Source organism: Antedon mediterranea, chromosome 5, assembly GCF_964355755.1.
Source record: "Antedon mediterranea chromosome 5, ecAntMedi1.1, whole genome shotgun sequence".
Classification (NCBI taxonomy): Eukaryota; Metazoa; Echinodermata; class Crinoidea; order Comatulida; family Antedonidae; genus Antedon; species Antedon mediterranea.
In genome coordinates, this window is record NC_092674.1 from 9,328,661 (window position 1) to 9,342,274 (window position 13,614).

General features: G+C 34.0%; 1 protein-coding gene across 1 annotated transcript; it reads left to right on the plus strand.

Moving 5' to 3' along the window:
- Positions 1-2,833: 2,833 nt before the first annotated feature.
- Positions 2,834-8,994, plus strand: LOC140049666 (uncharacterized). The gene is made up of 5 exons (XM_072094615.1): positions 2,834-3,361; positions 3,592-3,734; positions 3,920-5,776; positions 6,082-6,266; positions 7,665-8,994. The coding sequence occupies exons 1-5, from the start codon at positions 2,841-2,843 to the stop codon at positions 7,689-7,691; spliced, it is 2,733 nt and encodes a 910-aa protein (XP_071950716.1). The 5' UTR covers positions 2,834-2,840; the 3' UTR covers positions 7,692-8,994.
- The last annotated feature ends 4,620 nt before the right edge of the window (positions 8,995-13,614 follow it).

Below are 13,614 nucleotides of genomic sequence, written 5' to 3' on the forward strand. Positions count from 1 at the left end.
CCTCATTACAAAACGCGTCATCGGTGGTAAGTTTCAGTTCAGTAAACATTGGTAATGTTTAAGCAGGGAAGATGTAATTTAACTCTTCCCTGGCTTAAGTGTTCTTAACACGTCATCAAATTCTGATACGTGCCATGATAGTTCAAGCCCGTCACTATTCACTAATTCAGAAGTTATACACTTTAAATTGTAATCTGTAATACAGTATAACAGTAGGTTAATCAACATAATGTTTAGTTGACGCATAGAAGCATGCGTTGACGATTATTGCGTTTTATTATATTGTAGGCACAGTAAAACAATATTGAATATGTAATTGTGTTTCCGTTGTAATCTCCAAAGCAACGTAACTAGATGTAGGAAGACTTTAAGGTATGTTTAATTCAACCTATATCCTCTTCGTTTCACTCTATATATAGTCATATAGGATAGTCGGTTAGGCCTACATCTGCTGCAATTACATTTTACATATTTTCAAATAACAATGAAATTACGCTCTGTTGATATAAAATACATTTCAGCATCATGAGGCCCATAAATAAAAAGGTCATACAAAGGGTTTTGTTGGTCTATTGAATGGAGTATAGACGAGTATAGTGTAGGCCTAATGTAGGTAGGTGGGAAGTTCTATATCATTAATGGACGTTTTATACTGTACATTCACACTACCAGGAAATCATTAAAAGACATTTTGTGGCCAACATGTAGGCCTACATGCATGTTTTATATTCTCTATCATCATAACATCTTATGACAAACAATTAAAGCTTTAAAATGCGAACTGTTCATATTATTGATCTGCATTTTATATTAATGGCAATGACAAGAATCTACTTAGATGTTATATAGAACAAATAATGTTTTTATATTACCTATTAGTGCGATGGTAAAAATAATTTGGTGAAATATGAAATTCTATTTTTACTCGAGCTTCGCCTCATAAAAATAGAATTTCATCTTTCACCACCTGAAATTATTTGTACCATCGCACTCATTATTTGTATAATAAACGAATTTAGGCCAGACCCGGCGGCTATTCCTAATGACTTACTAATGAAACAAAAACAAATTGAAAATATAAAATTCTTAGGATTTTAATATACTATAAATAAAATGAGAAAGATACCTGAAATTACATATTTACTTACTTAAATAATATCTATAATTTATTTCTTATATCTTTCATTTATTATCATAATTTTGCGACACGCATGGCTAGTCCACTAAACACTAAATCACTCCTGTATTAGTCGTGCAAAGAATAGGCATTGAATGAGATACAGTGTTGGCTACAAGGTAGAAAAACTGATAGATTAAACGGTACTGTATATATGCTGGTATGTTTTAGATTGCAACAGCATAAATTGCAAGAGCTATTATATTCTGGAAAAAGGAAACGTATCTATACAAATATATTAATAGACCTATACAGACGCGCTTTTGTATAATGAAAAAAAAACCCGTTTTGATTGTTGTAATTTATTTTACAGAACTGAAAATAGTTTGTTATTTTAATGGTATTCCATGGTTATCAATGACTGCAGATTATTACACAGTTATCTTTATGGTTTATATTTATTTTACATAGTTGTAAGCATTTATCATAGCTCAGTTATTGTACCATTCAAATTCATGAGCGGTCCAAAGTTTCAATCAATATTTGTATTATATCTGTTGAAGCTTTGAAAACAAATTGTATAATATAGATAAGATATTTCTTTTTGATTAAAAATGATTAAATAGTGGTCCATATACAAGGAACCAATCTCTAAAGACCAGAGAAGTACTAGGAAGACCACTGTTATTTATAGTTTTGAAATATGACCCTGATTAGTGAATACATTACGTTCTAAATTATTATTAGTTTAGTCCAAGATATTGTTTAGTGTATCAGTTTTATTTTTATTATTCAAAATTACATGTTATTGTCTCCTTTACCGATAATAAAAGAAAACGAGATTTGTTCAGGAAAATGTAAACAGAAACGGAAATTGTTTAACATTATATAAGTAGGGCTATGATTTGTATGTTGCTTGTTTAGGGATCTTACGATTATTTTAAAATTATAATATAATTCCTAAACAATATAGTAATGTATCTGCTTGTGTTCGTTTATACGCGAATTTTGCAGTAGGTCAACAAAAATAGGCGTTTCAAAAGCTGATGTTATAGATATATTAATTAAGTCATCCATCAATGGACCCGTAAACAAAACTGTATCCTCAATCAGCCATACAAGTCTGTGATACAGCAACAATTGTTGTTGTCGATTATCTTTTATGATAAAAATGGTGAATGAAATTAAGTAAAACCTTTGATACTCACTGCAGTCTTTCAGACGAGATGTAAGTATATGTATATGTTAGTATTAAAGAATTATATTATAATAGTATACACACAAACGCCTTTATCACGTGGAAACACCGGTTCTCGTCAGATCACCGAAGTTAAGCAACGTTGGGGCTGGTTAAAGTTTGATTGGGAGACCATCTGGGAATATTGGGTGCTGTATATGGAGCTGGCGTTAGGCATTTGAAATCAGCATTGCTGACTCTTATGGCAGCCCCTGCATCTAGTATCTACCTCAGACGTATTGGCTTATGCCTTTCCTCTCGTCAAGGTGGACACTTGACGAGAGAAGCCCTTGATCAATGTTAGCACCAATCAAGGTGCTTTAAACAGTCCTGACTTTGTTTGTATCATCAAACCTGTTAGTGGCGGTAATTATCGCTGTTGGTTTCAATGAAATAAAATGTCAAAAAATAAAATAAACATAATCGTTATAGTTATAGTTATAGTTCCTTATTACATGTTTGTTATATTTACAGAAGAAATGGATCATGACGTCAAATAATGAAATCGATAATATTGCCGTCACTGTTAATCCTTTCTATGCATTCATAACCGATCAACATAATGACATGGTCAATGAAGAATTCAAGAAAGTCAAACTCCAGTCAAAAGACAAATTGGTCAAGATTGTCTACGATAAAATAAAAACACCGCTAGATTTATTTGAGAAACTCTGCGATAATGGAATTATCTCGGAGGACGATACTACATTTCTGGAGGAAGTATACAACCATATCCAGAACAAGATTGGCCTAGAAGAGATTGAAGAGTACAAACGTAAAAGAAAGGATCATAAAGAACGTATCAGGTTATTGTCAGTAAAAACCGATTCTTTGTTTGTTGGAAGAGACAAAGAATTGCACAAAATCTTACAGGCTTTTGCTGCGAAAACTGGAAAATGTTGTTGTGTGATTCTCGCCGGTTCGCCTGGGATTGGAAAAACAAAGTTATCTATTCAGACATGCGCAATCTACCCAGCATTTTTGATAGAAGAAAAAGTAGTTGTTACGTAAGTATGTCATATTGCTAACTACTACCTATTTTAATTATAGTTTCTGTTTCAAGTGTTGTAGATAATTAAATTAAAGTCAAACAGTCCTTGGGAAACTTTAGTAACTGCACATATTATTTAATAATAATAAATTATTTCTTTCAAATTTATGAATAGTTACATTTTAAATACAACTGAAATAGTTTATATGAAAGCCATTATTTTTTACTACTACTTTTTTTCTACAGTACTTATCTTGTAAACCTGAAGAACGTAATGACAATGAAAGAAGTAGGAGCAGCCATCATGAATGCAATTGGTGTCAAATATATATTACCATCTACGTTTGATGTAGACGAGTTATTAGGAAAGATACGCGATATCAAATCAGGTATACTTTAAAATGTCTTTTTTTCCATCCAACAGTAGACCCAAGGTTCAAGTTCAAAACCCGAATCTGAAGCCCTACACATGTACATTAGAAAACCTATTTGATCACTTTAAAATGATATACTATTATACTATGTATGGTATTAAGTTACAATATTATATAATAACATTATGATTTTTTTTCAGAAACAATAATCTACTTGGATAATGCTGATGATGTTTTACGACTAAGACAGCCTGTACGTGACGACTTCACCAAGTTTCTTTGTGATTTTATTCGCGAAGAAAATCAGAGAGTAAAATTCCTAATAACAACAAGATATAGAGTTGATAATGAGTTCTTATTGTCGGTCGACAACTTTCATCAGCTTGATATCAAACCTCTCCAGGTGTTGGATGCAATATCTCTTCTTCGTCGGTCGTCTGGGCATCCAAATCTTGATGACACGATTTGTAATGATTTGGTATTTGTTTGTGGCCATAACCCTCACGCGATTCGAGCTGTGGCCAGTCGTATGAAACAAAGGAATATGAAACCAAAAGAGTTACTGGAACTTCTAAAAAAACCGGCTCCAGCTGGAAGAGTTTTCGATCACAGGTATGACGCAAATATGTCGACTGAAGGCCAAGAGATCGAACAACAGGAGAGCGTTCTCAAATGCCTACGTGTTGTGTTTGATCAACTCGACAACAATTGCAAGTCATACTTGATAAAGCTGTCTGTCTTTCCAAGCTTCTTTTACAGAGATGTAGCTTCTATCATTCTTGGTAAGGAGAAGAGTTTCACCAGTTTGTATCTACAAGATCTCTATATCTATGGTCTTTTGGAATTCGATAAGCTTGATCAATTTAAAAACATCGATTCTTTTGAAGGGGATCGTAACCAGTACAATGTCCATACACTGGTGCGGCTCACCTGTGAACTCGAGACACGAGAAGATGAGTCTTTAAGACCCTTTTTTGATGCTGCCATGGTAGCATTCCTCAATCATTACCATCGAGTGATCAATGAAATCTGCGAGCATGCAAACAAACATTTCAAGGAAGGTCTTGAAAAGTACCAGAGTGATAAAATAAATCTAGTACAATACCTGGAACATGAAGCAAACAGAAAACCGACAAACGCAAAAGAATTGAACTTTTCTCAGGAGGACAGACGGTATGTTATCTTTGATGGCTTAGTCGAGGCAGATCGAAGAGTTAAATATTTTGAGATCAAATCACTCAAAGCTAAGGAAGAAGGAGACCTGATAAGTTACAGCTTTTTATGCGCATGGGTAGGTGAACAGTACATATGTCAAGCCCTGATATTAGAGGCACATGAAGCTGCGGACAACGGTTTGACGACACTTGATAAACTAAAATCTGGAGACAGAAGCCATGAAAATACAATGATTGCTAAGGCCGCCTGCCTATACGTGAAAGGACGAGCATACATCAGGCAGCAGAAATACGAGGAAAGTTTGATAGTTCTTCATGAATCGTTAGCTTTGCGACGAAAGCTTGAAGGAGACCATACGATGACCGCACGTGTACTCAACACAATTGGGCACGTGTTCTATCATCAGAAAAAACTTCTGGAAGCCCAGCGCTATCACCAAGAGGCATGGCAAATGATTGACAAAATTACAGGTGGTAAACCAGAAATACATATTGATTTTTCTGTATATGTCATGAATGTGGGAACCTGTTTTAGAAGCTGGGGAAATAGATACACGGATGCTAAGGAAAGCGAAATGGCCAAAGAACAATATGACAAAGCTTTAGATTTTTTCAATAATGCTTTAAAAATGCAGAAGAGGAGCTTTCAGGATCAAGAGACTGAATTGACAGCAAAAATTCTTAGGAATAGGGGACTTTGCTACTTTGAAATGGAAGAATATACCAAAGCTCTACTAGATGCTGAACGAAGCTTGCGTCTTAGCCAACGGATTTTGAAAGAGAACCCTTATACAGCCAGTTGTCTGTACTTTGTTGGATGTACTCACCATCATATTGGCAAGAAGATACTAACAGCTGCAGACGTATCGGAGGACGAAAAAGGTAAGATAAATGTGTCCGGCCTTCTAGGAGCAAGCGGGAAAAATACATAATCTTGTCAAATTTCAAATGAAACAAGGCCATATACATGGCTGCAGTCGATCGCGTGCTCAAGTTAGTGTTTACCGACCAACCGACCGACATAGTGAGCTGAAAATGAAAAAATGACAGTAGTTTTAGATGACATATACAACTATTCTATTACCCATAGCACTGTGGTCAGTATTTGAGAAATTTAAGAATAGAAATGTAGGTATATACCTACATTATTATAACCAATTTCATTTGCTATGATAATTTTTCTGCAGCGGATGCTTACAACCACTACAGTCTTAGTATGAAATTCCTTGAAGAAGCCTACAATATGGAGAATAGTCTGGGACCCGATCGACGAAGCATTGACTATGAGAAGCTCAAGGAAGAGATAATCGATGTACTCACTTCACTCGGAAAAGACGAAGACGCCACCAATCTATGGGAACAACGATTTGCAGTATGAGTTTTTTTTTCTATCAAAAAAAAGTATTTGAAAATAAAGTACTGGGGTCATAATTATCAAACACCCTTAGAAAAAAAAATCACCTTAACTTGGTTTTAAGTCAATTATTTTGCTTAGAAATAACCTTAGCAACTACTTTCTTAAAGGAAAGGAACACCCTGGGCTAAATGTGCCACTGTGCTTATAGATAAATGTAATAAAAACATGATTACAATGGTTCAAGGTACAATAGTAAGCAATTTAGTTAAAAAATAGACTTTTAAACGACAACATATCGGAAATTGAACAGCGCCATTTTGACAGGTTAAGAGCAAATATGTGACGTCAGATTAGGTGGACGCATTCAAGCAAATCCAAGCGTCCATCGTCTTAGTACAGTATTTCAATATGGAAGTGCGGGATATAACCATAAATAAAATCAATTAAATAGCCTAACATACCTAATAATTCGGAATATGGCTTGGAGTTTTTATAATTCAGAAAATTTGGAACCAGAATATACAGAAAGAGAGTTAGTTTTGCGTTGTGCAGATGAGGAAAAAAGAAGAGAAGAAGAACATTCTCGAGCATAACAAGCCGTCGAAGAATGGTGTACTTGCGGCCAGTGTATCTGTACTGTATGCCTTACTAGGCCTAGAACTCGTGTTGAACGAAAATAAAGTAGACACTGCATCGTCAACAGCCTTCGTTTGGAAGGTTTACCAGTTAATTCCCCATCCAAATCCCGTTTGAAACAGCTAGGCAATAAAAGTAACAATAGATTAATAATAGCTGAAAGATTTACGAATTGGCTTGCAGAAGAAAAGATCGAGCGAAGGTTTGTTTACCAAGCCAGCGCATGCTCATACCGCGTCATCGCCGTCCTGCATGACCGCATGTCGCGTTATTAGCCAATCATATTAGCGGATTCGCTTATCCAATAGAAGCGCCGAATGCAACCGCGAATCTTAAAATTTTCGTCGGCCGTATCTGACGTCACAAACAGGCTGCCATGAGCACAAGATGGCGATTTTCAAATGTCTTGAAAACAGCTTTAAAATCCTGTTTACTAGAAAACTACAAATCCGATTTAAACATAAATTGTTCTGAATATTAAGTTGGTAGGGTTACTTTTATAATAGTTAGGTAAAATATTAGGTTGTTCCTTTCCTTACTTAGATGACGAAGTCTATTCCATAAAAATACCCTGAAAAGAACTGGTCTGATAAATAAAGCCGTAGTTCTTCTTCTTAAAAAAAATTGATCTGTAAAGTTGTGAAGAGAAATAGGCCAATAGTTTTTTTAAACAAAGTTAACTATAGCATTATTAACGAACCTGTGGTTTTTTTCTTGTTTGAATTAGTTGATCAGCCAGTAAAATCACGATATCATGTTTTTTTTTTCTGAATTTAGAAAACAGACCAACAAGATACTACTTAAAGTTATCATACGTGTTATGAACATATCGGTGCACCAACAGAAACCACTAAAGAAAATGACGATGAACCTATGCAACCACATGGATCAACGGATAAGGAAGGTACGTCGTTGAAACGAGAGAGAACAACGAAAGAAGAAGATGCTGTAGCAGGTGGAAAGAATTACACAACTCGAAAATTTGTTAAGATGGACAAGTGCTACGTCGCCTAAAAAAGAATTCAGATTTGAGGTTAATTTAACATGAAACATACATAAAATAATAAAGCTATACATTTCCACAGAAAAAAGCCCGAACCAATAGGCCTATAATTACTGAAAATTGATGAAAATAAACAGTTAAACAAAAACCTGTTGTCTGACCAGGGAAGTTAAATTAGTTAATTTTAATTTTTAATAATTCGTTTAACCTCTAATAGTTAGGCCTAGTTGTATGGGAAAATGTACATAGGCCCTAACTCTTCATGATTGTTAAATTAGTTCAGTTAGTTTTATTAGACATATCTTTATAAAATGCAGCAACAATTGCTTAAAACTTTTACGGAATTATTCTCAATTTATTTACATTCCAATTGTTATTATAGTAATTGATATACTTTTAATCGAACCTTGTCTAAATGCAATATTAATTTAATATTAAGGTTCTATACCTTGCATAGGACTAAATAACTGAGGCCACCGATTAGAAGGAATACGGCCTGAGATTTTGACGGCTCAGAATTAGCTTATTTGTATATAATGCATTTAGTGGGAAATAATATTAATAGCCGCCAAATATAATTTAACATCTTGAAATCTTAAATTATTTTTAATTTTCAATAATCCATTTCTATTTAAATTATTTAAACGCTTTATATTTTTTTTTGTCTTATGTAGGATCGACCCACTTTTATTTCTTCATCAATAAAATGTTCGTTTACAATGAGTACATTGAGCACATGAGTAATGTAATGATACAATACAATATAATTGACATCAACTAACTTTCAGTACAACTGATATCTCACTCCTACCATTGCATTTTATATATAATAGTATAAGGAAAGAAAAAAAAAATTCCTCTATGTTATACACTCTATACGCTTTATATTTGTGTACAGTAATAAATGTGCATTTTTACTATATGGACGATGTATCGATACATGTTTAGAAGGACGGGATACGATAGGATACCTGTGTGTTTAAAGAAGAAGCTGTTTTAGAGGTATATATATATTATATATTCTCTCTTCATTGGCACTTTTAAGGTTTTTTTTTAGTATGTGTGCCTTGTAAAGTTTATTAAACAAATAAATAAAAAATTAATTTAAGGGAAAATTCCTGAAAATCTTTGTTACTCTCTTATTTTGGCAAGTATTTCGCTCTGTTTCTAAGCGCCAAATGTATTATTAAGGGAAATTGGTCTATTGAATAGAGTTTTATACTTTAGGCCTGCACTATGTATAGGAGGTATCCTGTATTTACACTTCCACAGTAGGATTACATGTTCTGTAGGTCTACAGATAAATTTTGTATGCACAAGTGTTCAATATTGTATATGTAATATCTTGTAATATCCAATTTAAGCCCGATCTACTATTAATTACTAACTAATTAAGAAAAACAGTAAGAACTAGAAACACTATGTTCAATAGAACATAACCCCAGTCAATGGTGTGGACAAATCATCACGAGTTAAAGTCTCAGTAGATGACTTTTTTTAAATTTTATCGCCAAACGCGAGTGTTGCCACACGAAAATTACACAGTCAATATCATCGTACTCGAGAATTTACTGGATTTTATATGTTTAATGACAGGGACACGACAATTGCGCGAATTACTCAGTCAATATCATCGTACTCGAGGATATATACGATTTACGATCCTCACAGCGGTAGTTATGTGATGCAGTTTCAACCAATCACGTTCACGTATTTACATAGGCTATGTAATATAATTATTTATTTGTTACCCTGCTTGTTCACGAAATACGGTAAATATCTACGTTCTGATTCCATATTCTGATCCGCTTGACTGAGTAAATGGGCGTAATAATACGGAATTATATCTCATACATATTGACCAATCGGATTACAGAATTCACGTACACTAAGAGATAAAATTAAATATTACCGTATTAATTCTTTTATTTAGACTCATCAGGGAAGTTACCAAGGCTATACATGACGTTGACAAAAATACATTATTCTATTGTACATTGTGAATATGCTGGTATATACCTTAATACATTCTAGAAATATAATTGCGTTTCTATTATAATTAAACAGGGTTATCGAATATGATATTGATGGACTATGTAATTGTGGTAACCGACATATTCAGTTTTAGTATGTAATTGAAGACACTCTCCAAGGTACCGTAACTAGCTGTAGAAAAACGTTAAGGTAAGAATACTTAAGCCTACTATGTTGAATGCAACCTGTATATCCTCTTCGTTTAACTATATCTATATCTAAATCTATGCCTATTACATAGTTCCTAATCTAATTACATTTTACACACTTTTGTCCCCCTGAAAAAAATAATTCTCAACATTTTTTTGAATATGCCATTTAACATATAGTTATCCACTTTGACAAAATTGGATCGAAACAAAATGTTTACCATGATCTCCAGCCTAATCTATCTCTTTCCTTCTCCACTGTGCGCCTCCAGGTTGTTTTGGGTCGACCCACACGACGCTTCTCTTCTGGCATCCATGGTAATGCAGTCATACAATGGCATTCAGGATTCATCCTCAGAACATGGCCTATCCACCTCCACATTTCCATTTTCATTTCTTTGCTGATTATTTTAACTTTCGTTTTAGTCATTATTTTTGCGTTAGACATAAACTTATGGCCATTTCATTTTTAAGATTCGTCGTAAGCATTTGAATTGAAAGATATCCAATTTCTTCTTGTCTCCCTCATTGCTTTCCGTATTCTATTATTGATGTCTTCACCACTACTAATAATGGCGCCTAGGTATGTTAATGTATTGACCTCATTTAGCTCCTGGTCGTCGATTTCAATTCTATTGTAATTCTTGCTGTTGATCCTTAATACTTCTGTTTTCTTTGTATTTATTTTAAGCCCTGTTTTTGGCAGTTGTTTTCCTCGTAATCCAGTCAACTACAATCAAGAATAAAAATCCAGACATCACATCTCCCTGCTTCACTCCTGATTTGACTTCGAACCACTCTGACTCTACTCCATCGTCCAAGACGGCACACTTTTATGATTTTATTTGGTATTCCATAGATTTCCAGGACTTTCCACAAACTTTCTCTGTGCTTTTTCAAAATCCACGGAAGTGATATATAAGGCAGACTGCCATTCTACAGCTTGTTCAACAATATTTCGTAGAACAAATATTTGCTCCACCGTGCTTCTGCCTTTTCTGAAACCTGCTTGCTCATCTCTTATCATGTTATCCAGCCCATTGCTTATTCTGTTAATTAACACTTTACCAAACACTTTGCTAGGAACAGAGGTAAGTGTTATGCCTCTCCAATTCCACATTCGGTAAGGTCACCCTTCCATGGTAATTTATGATGAGCGCCTGTTTTCATCTACTTCTTTTTCCCATATAATGTCTTAAATAAATCTTCAAGACATTCAATTGTTATGTTAATGTCAACTTTTAGCAATTCAGCTGTAATTTTATCTAAGCCACCAGATTTATCATTTTCCATTTTCTGAACTGCGGTTCTGGTTTCTGCTTTAGAAATATATTCAGTTGAGATTTCATCTATGGTTGGATACATAATATTATCTGTATCATCTGCAACTGTATGTTCTGGAGTAGGCCTGTTAAAAATCTCTTCAAAGTGCTCTCGGCCACCTCTCTTTCTTCTCTGCCTCAGTTGTTATCACATTTCCGGACCTGTCCTTTACTAAATTGGTTTCTTTTTTGTCTTTTCATTGCTCAACGTCTTTGTAATCTCGTACAATTCTCTCAGCTATGGTTGCCAGGTCGCCTGCCCATTTCCTCTTATCTTTTCTCATGCTTTTCTTAACTTCTTATCTGTATCTCTGTATCTCTCTATGAGATTTTGTTTAATTCTATCTGACTTTGCTTGTTCAATGTCTCCTTAATTTTCTTCTTTGGTCGACTATCTCCCACGAATCTTTCGTTATCCATGTTTTTTATTTCTTTTAGCCAAGTACTTCTTTTGCAGTTTCCTTGTATGCATTTACAATGCTACTCCATTTTGTCTCCACGTCTTCTATTTCGTCGAAATCTTTTAACACTTCAAATCTGTTATTTAGTTTGATTGAAAATTGCTTTCTCGTATCTGGATGTTCAAGTTTAGTGTCAAACTTACTCCTGCTACTTCTGTGGTGGTGTTTTCTTTTCAGTTTCAGTTTGATTTTTGATGGTCACTTGCGATGTTGGCACCTTTCACAACACTCCTTATGGATGGTCTGTGTTGCCTACTAACCAGTATATGGTCTATTTGGTTGTGTGTCGTTCCTCCTGGGGATGTGCAGGTATATTTGTGTATATTTCGGTGTGAAAAGATTGTACCAGTTATCACCAAGTTGTTTAGACCGCAAAAGTCGACAAGTCTTTCTCCATTATTGTTTCTTTTTCCAATGCCGTGTTTCCCCATTATACTTCCGTATCCGTAATTTTCCATTTCCACTTTTGCATTAAAATTTCCCATTACAATAAGTAGATCGTGTTTTGTGCATGCTGTCCGTGACCGATTGTAATTGCTCGTAAAAGTTTTCTTTCTCCTCTTTGGTTGAATCATTTGTTGGTGCATACGTTTGGATGATTGACAATTTCATGAATTTTGAGAAAACTCTTGCGTATATAATTCTGCTATTTTATTGGTTTCGAGTAGTGATTTCTCATCTCTCATTTCTTTGACATCGTCAGTGCCACACCGTGACGATGTGTCGTCTTCTCTCCCTGAAAATAGTATGCTCTCTCCTGTGCTAAGTCGGACTTTTCCAAATACTAGCCATCTGCATTCACTGACCCCCAGCATATTTTGAACCTATCCATTTCTTTTGCCAGTTGTGCTGATTTACCAATTGTTTACAATGTTCTGACATTCCAACACCTAACATTTGTAATTTCTTGTTTCTTCATTTTTCATGTTTTTGGGGAACAACACTTTAAATAACAATCAAGTATACGCTCTGTTGATACAAAATGCATTACTACCCTTACAGCATCACGGCGCCATTAAACGCCGTAAAAGAAGAATTGGTCTTTTGAATAGAATATCATAAACTGTAGGCCTACTGCGCTCCGTAGGTTGCTAAGTTACACTCCTAAGACGTTTTATCTTGTACACTTTAAATACCAGAAAAACATTAAGAGTTTCTTACGCCTCCATAATTTCCATTTAAATGTACCAAGTTTTACTAATTACTATCCTCCATGGTATAATTTTCGCTTAAAATAAATAAATATATATATTGTTTTACTATAAATTGTATATATATATTTTTTTACTATAAATAATAATATATTATAAACATTATAATATTTTTACAAATCAAATTTTTTAATTACATTCTGAATATCCTTCTATAATGTTTGCCTGTATTAAAAAGATGTAGAATAGTAAAAGATGACTTACTTGAATTTGTATATAAATAAATAATTGTTAATCTCAACGAATAATGATAATTATAATAGCTCAGTATATTTTATACTTTTTAAATTTCTATAATCCTTTCTTATTTAATTGTCATTGTTGTGTATTGTAAATACAAAGTCTGTAGTTATTTCGAGGCTTTTCGATGTTTGTCTAGCTGAAGTAGTAGTAGTAGTATGTGACAAAATATTTATCTTTTATTAAGTCAAAACTCCGTCTGGAACTCGGACTACTGCAAACGTTATATCAACATCTATGTTGATTGTTGTTGAAAAATAATTTTCATTTAAGGAGAAAGCAGCAGTTTTCAACTAATTTAGTTGAT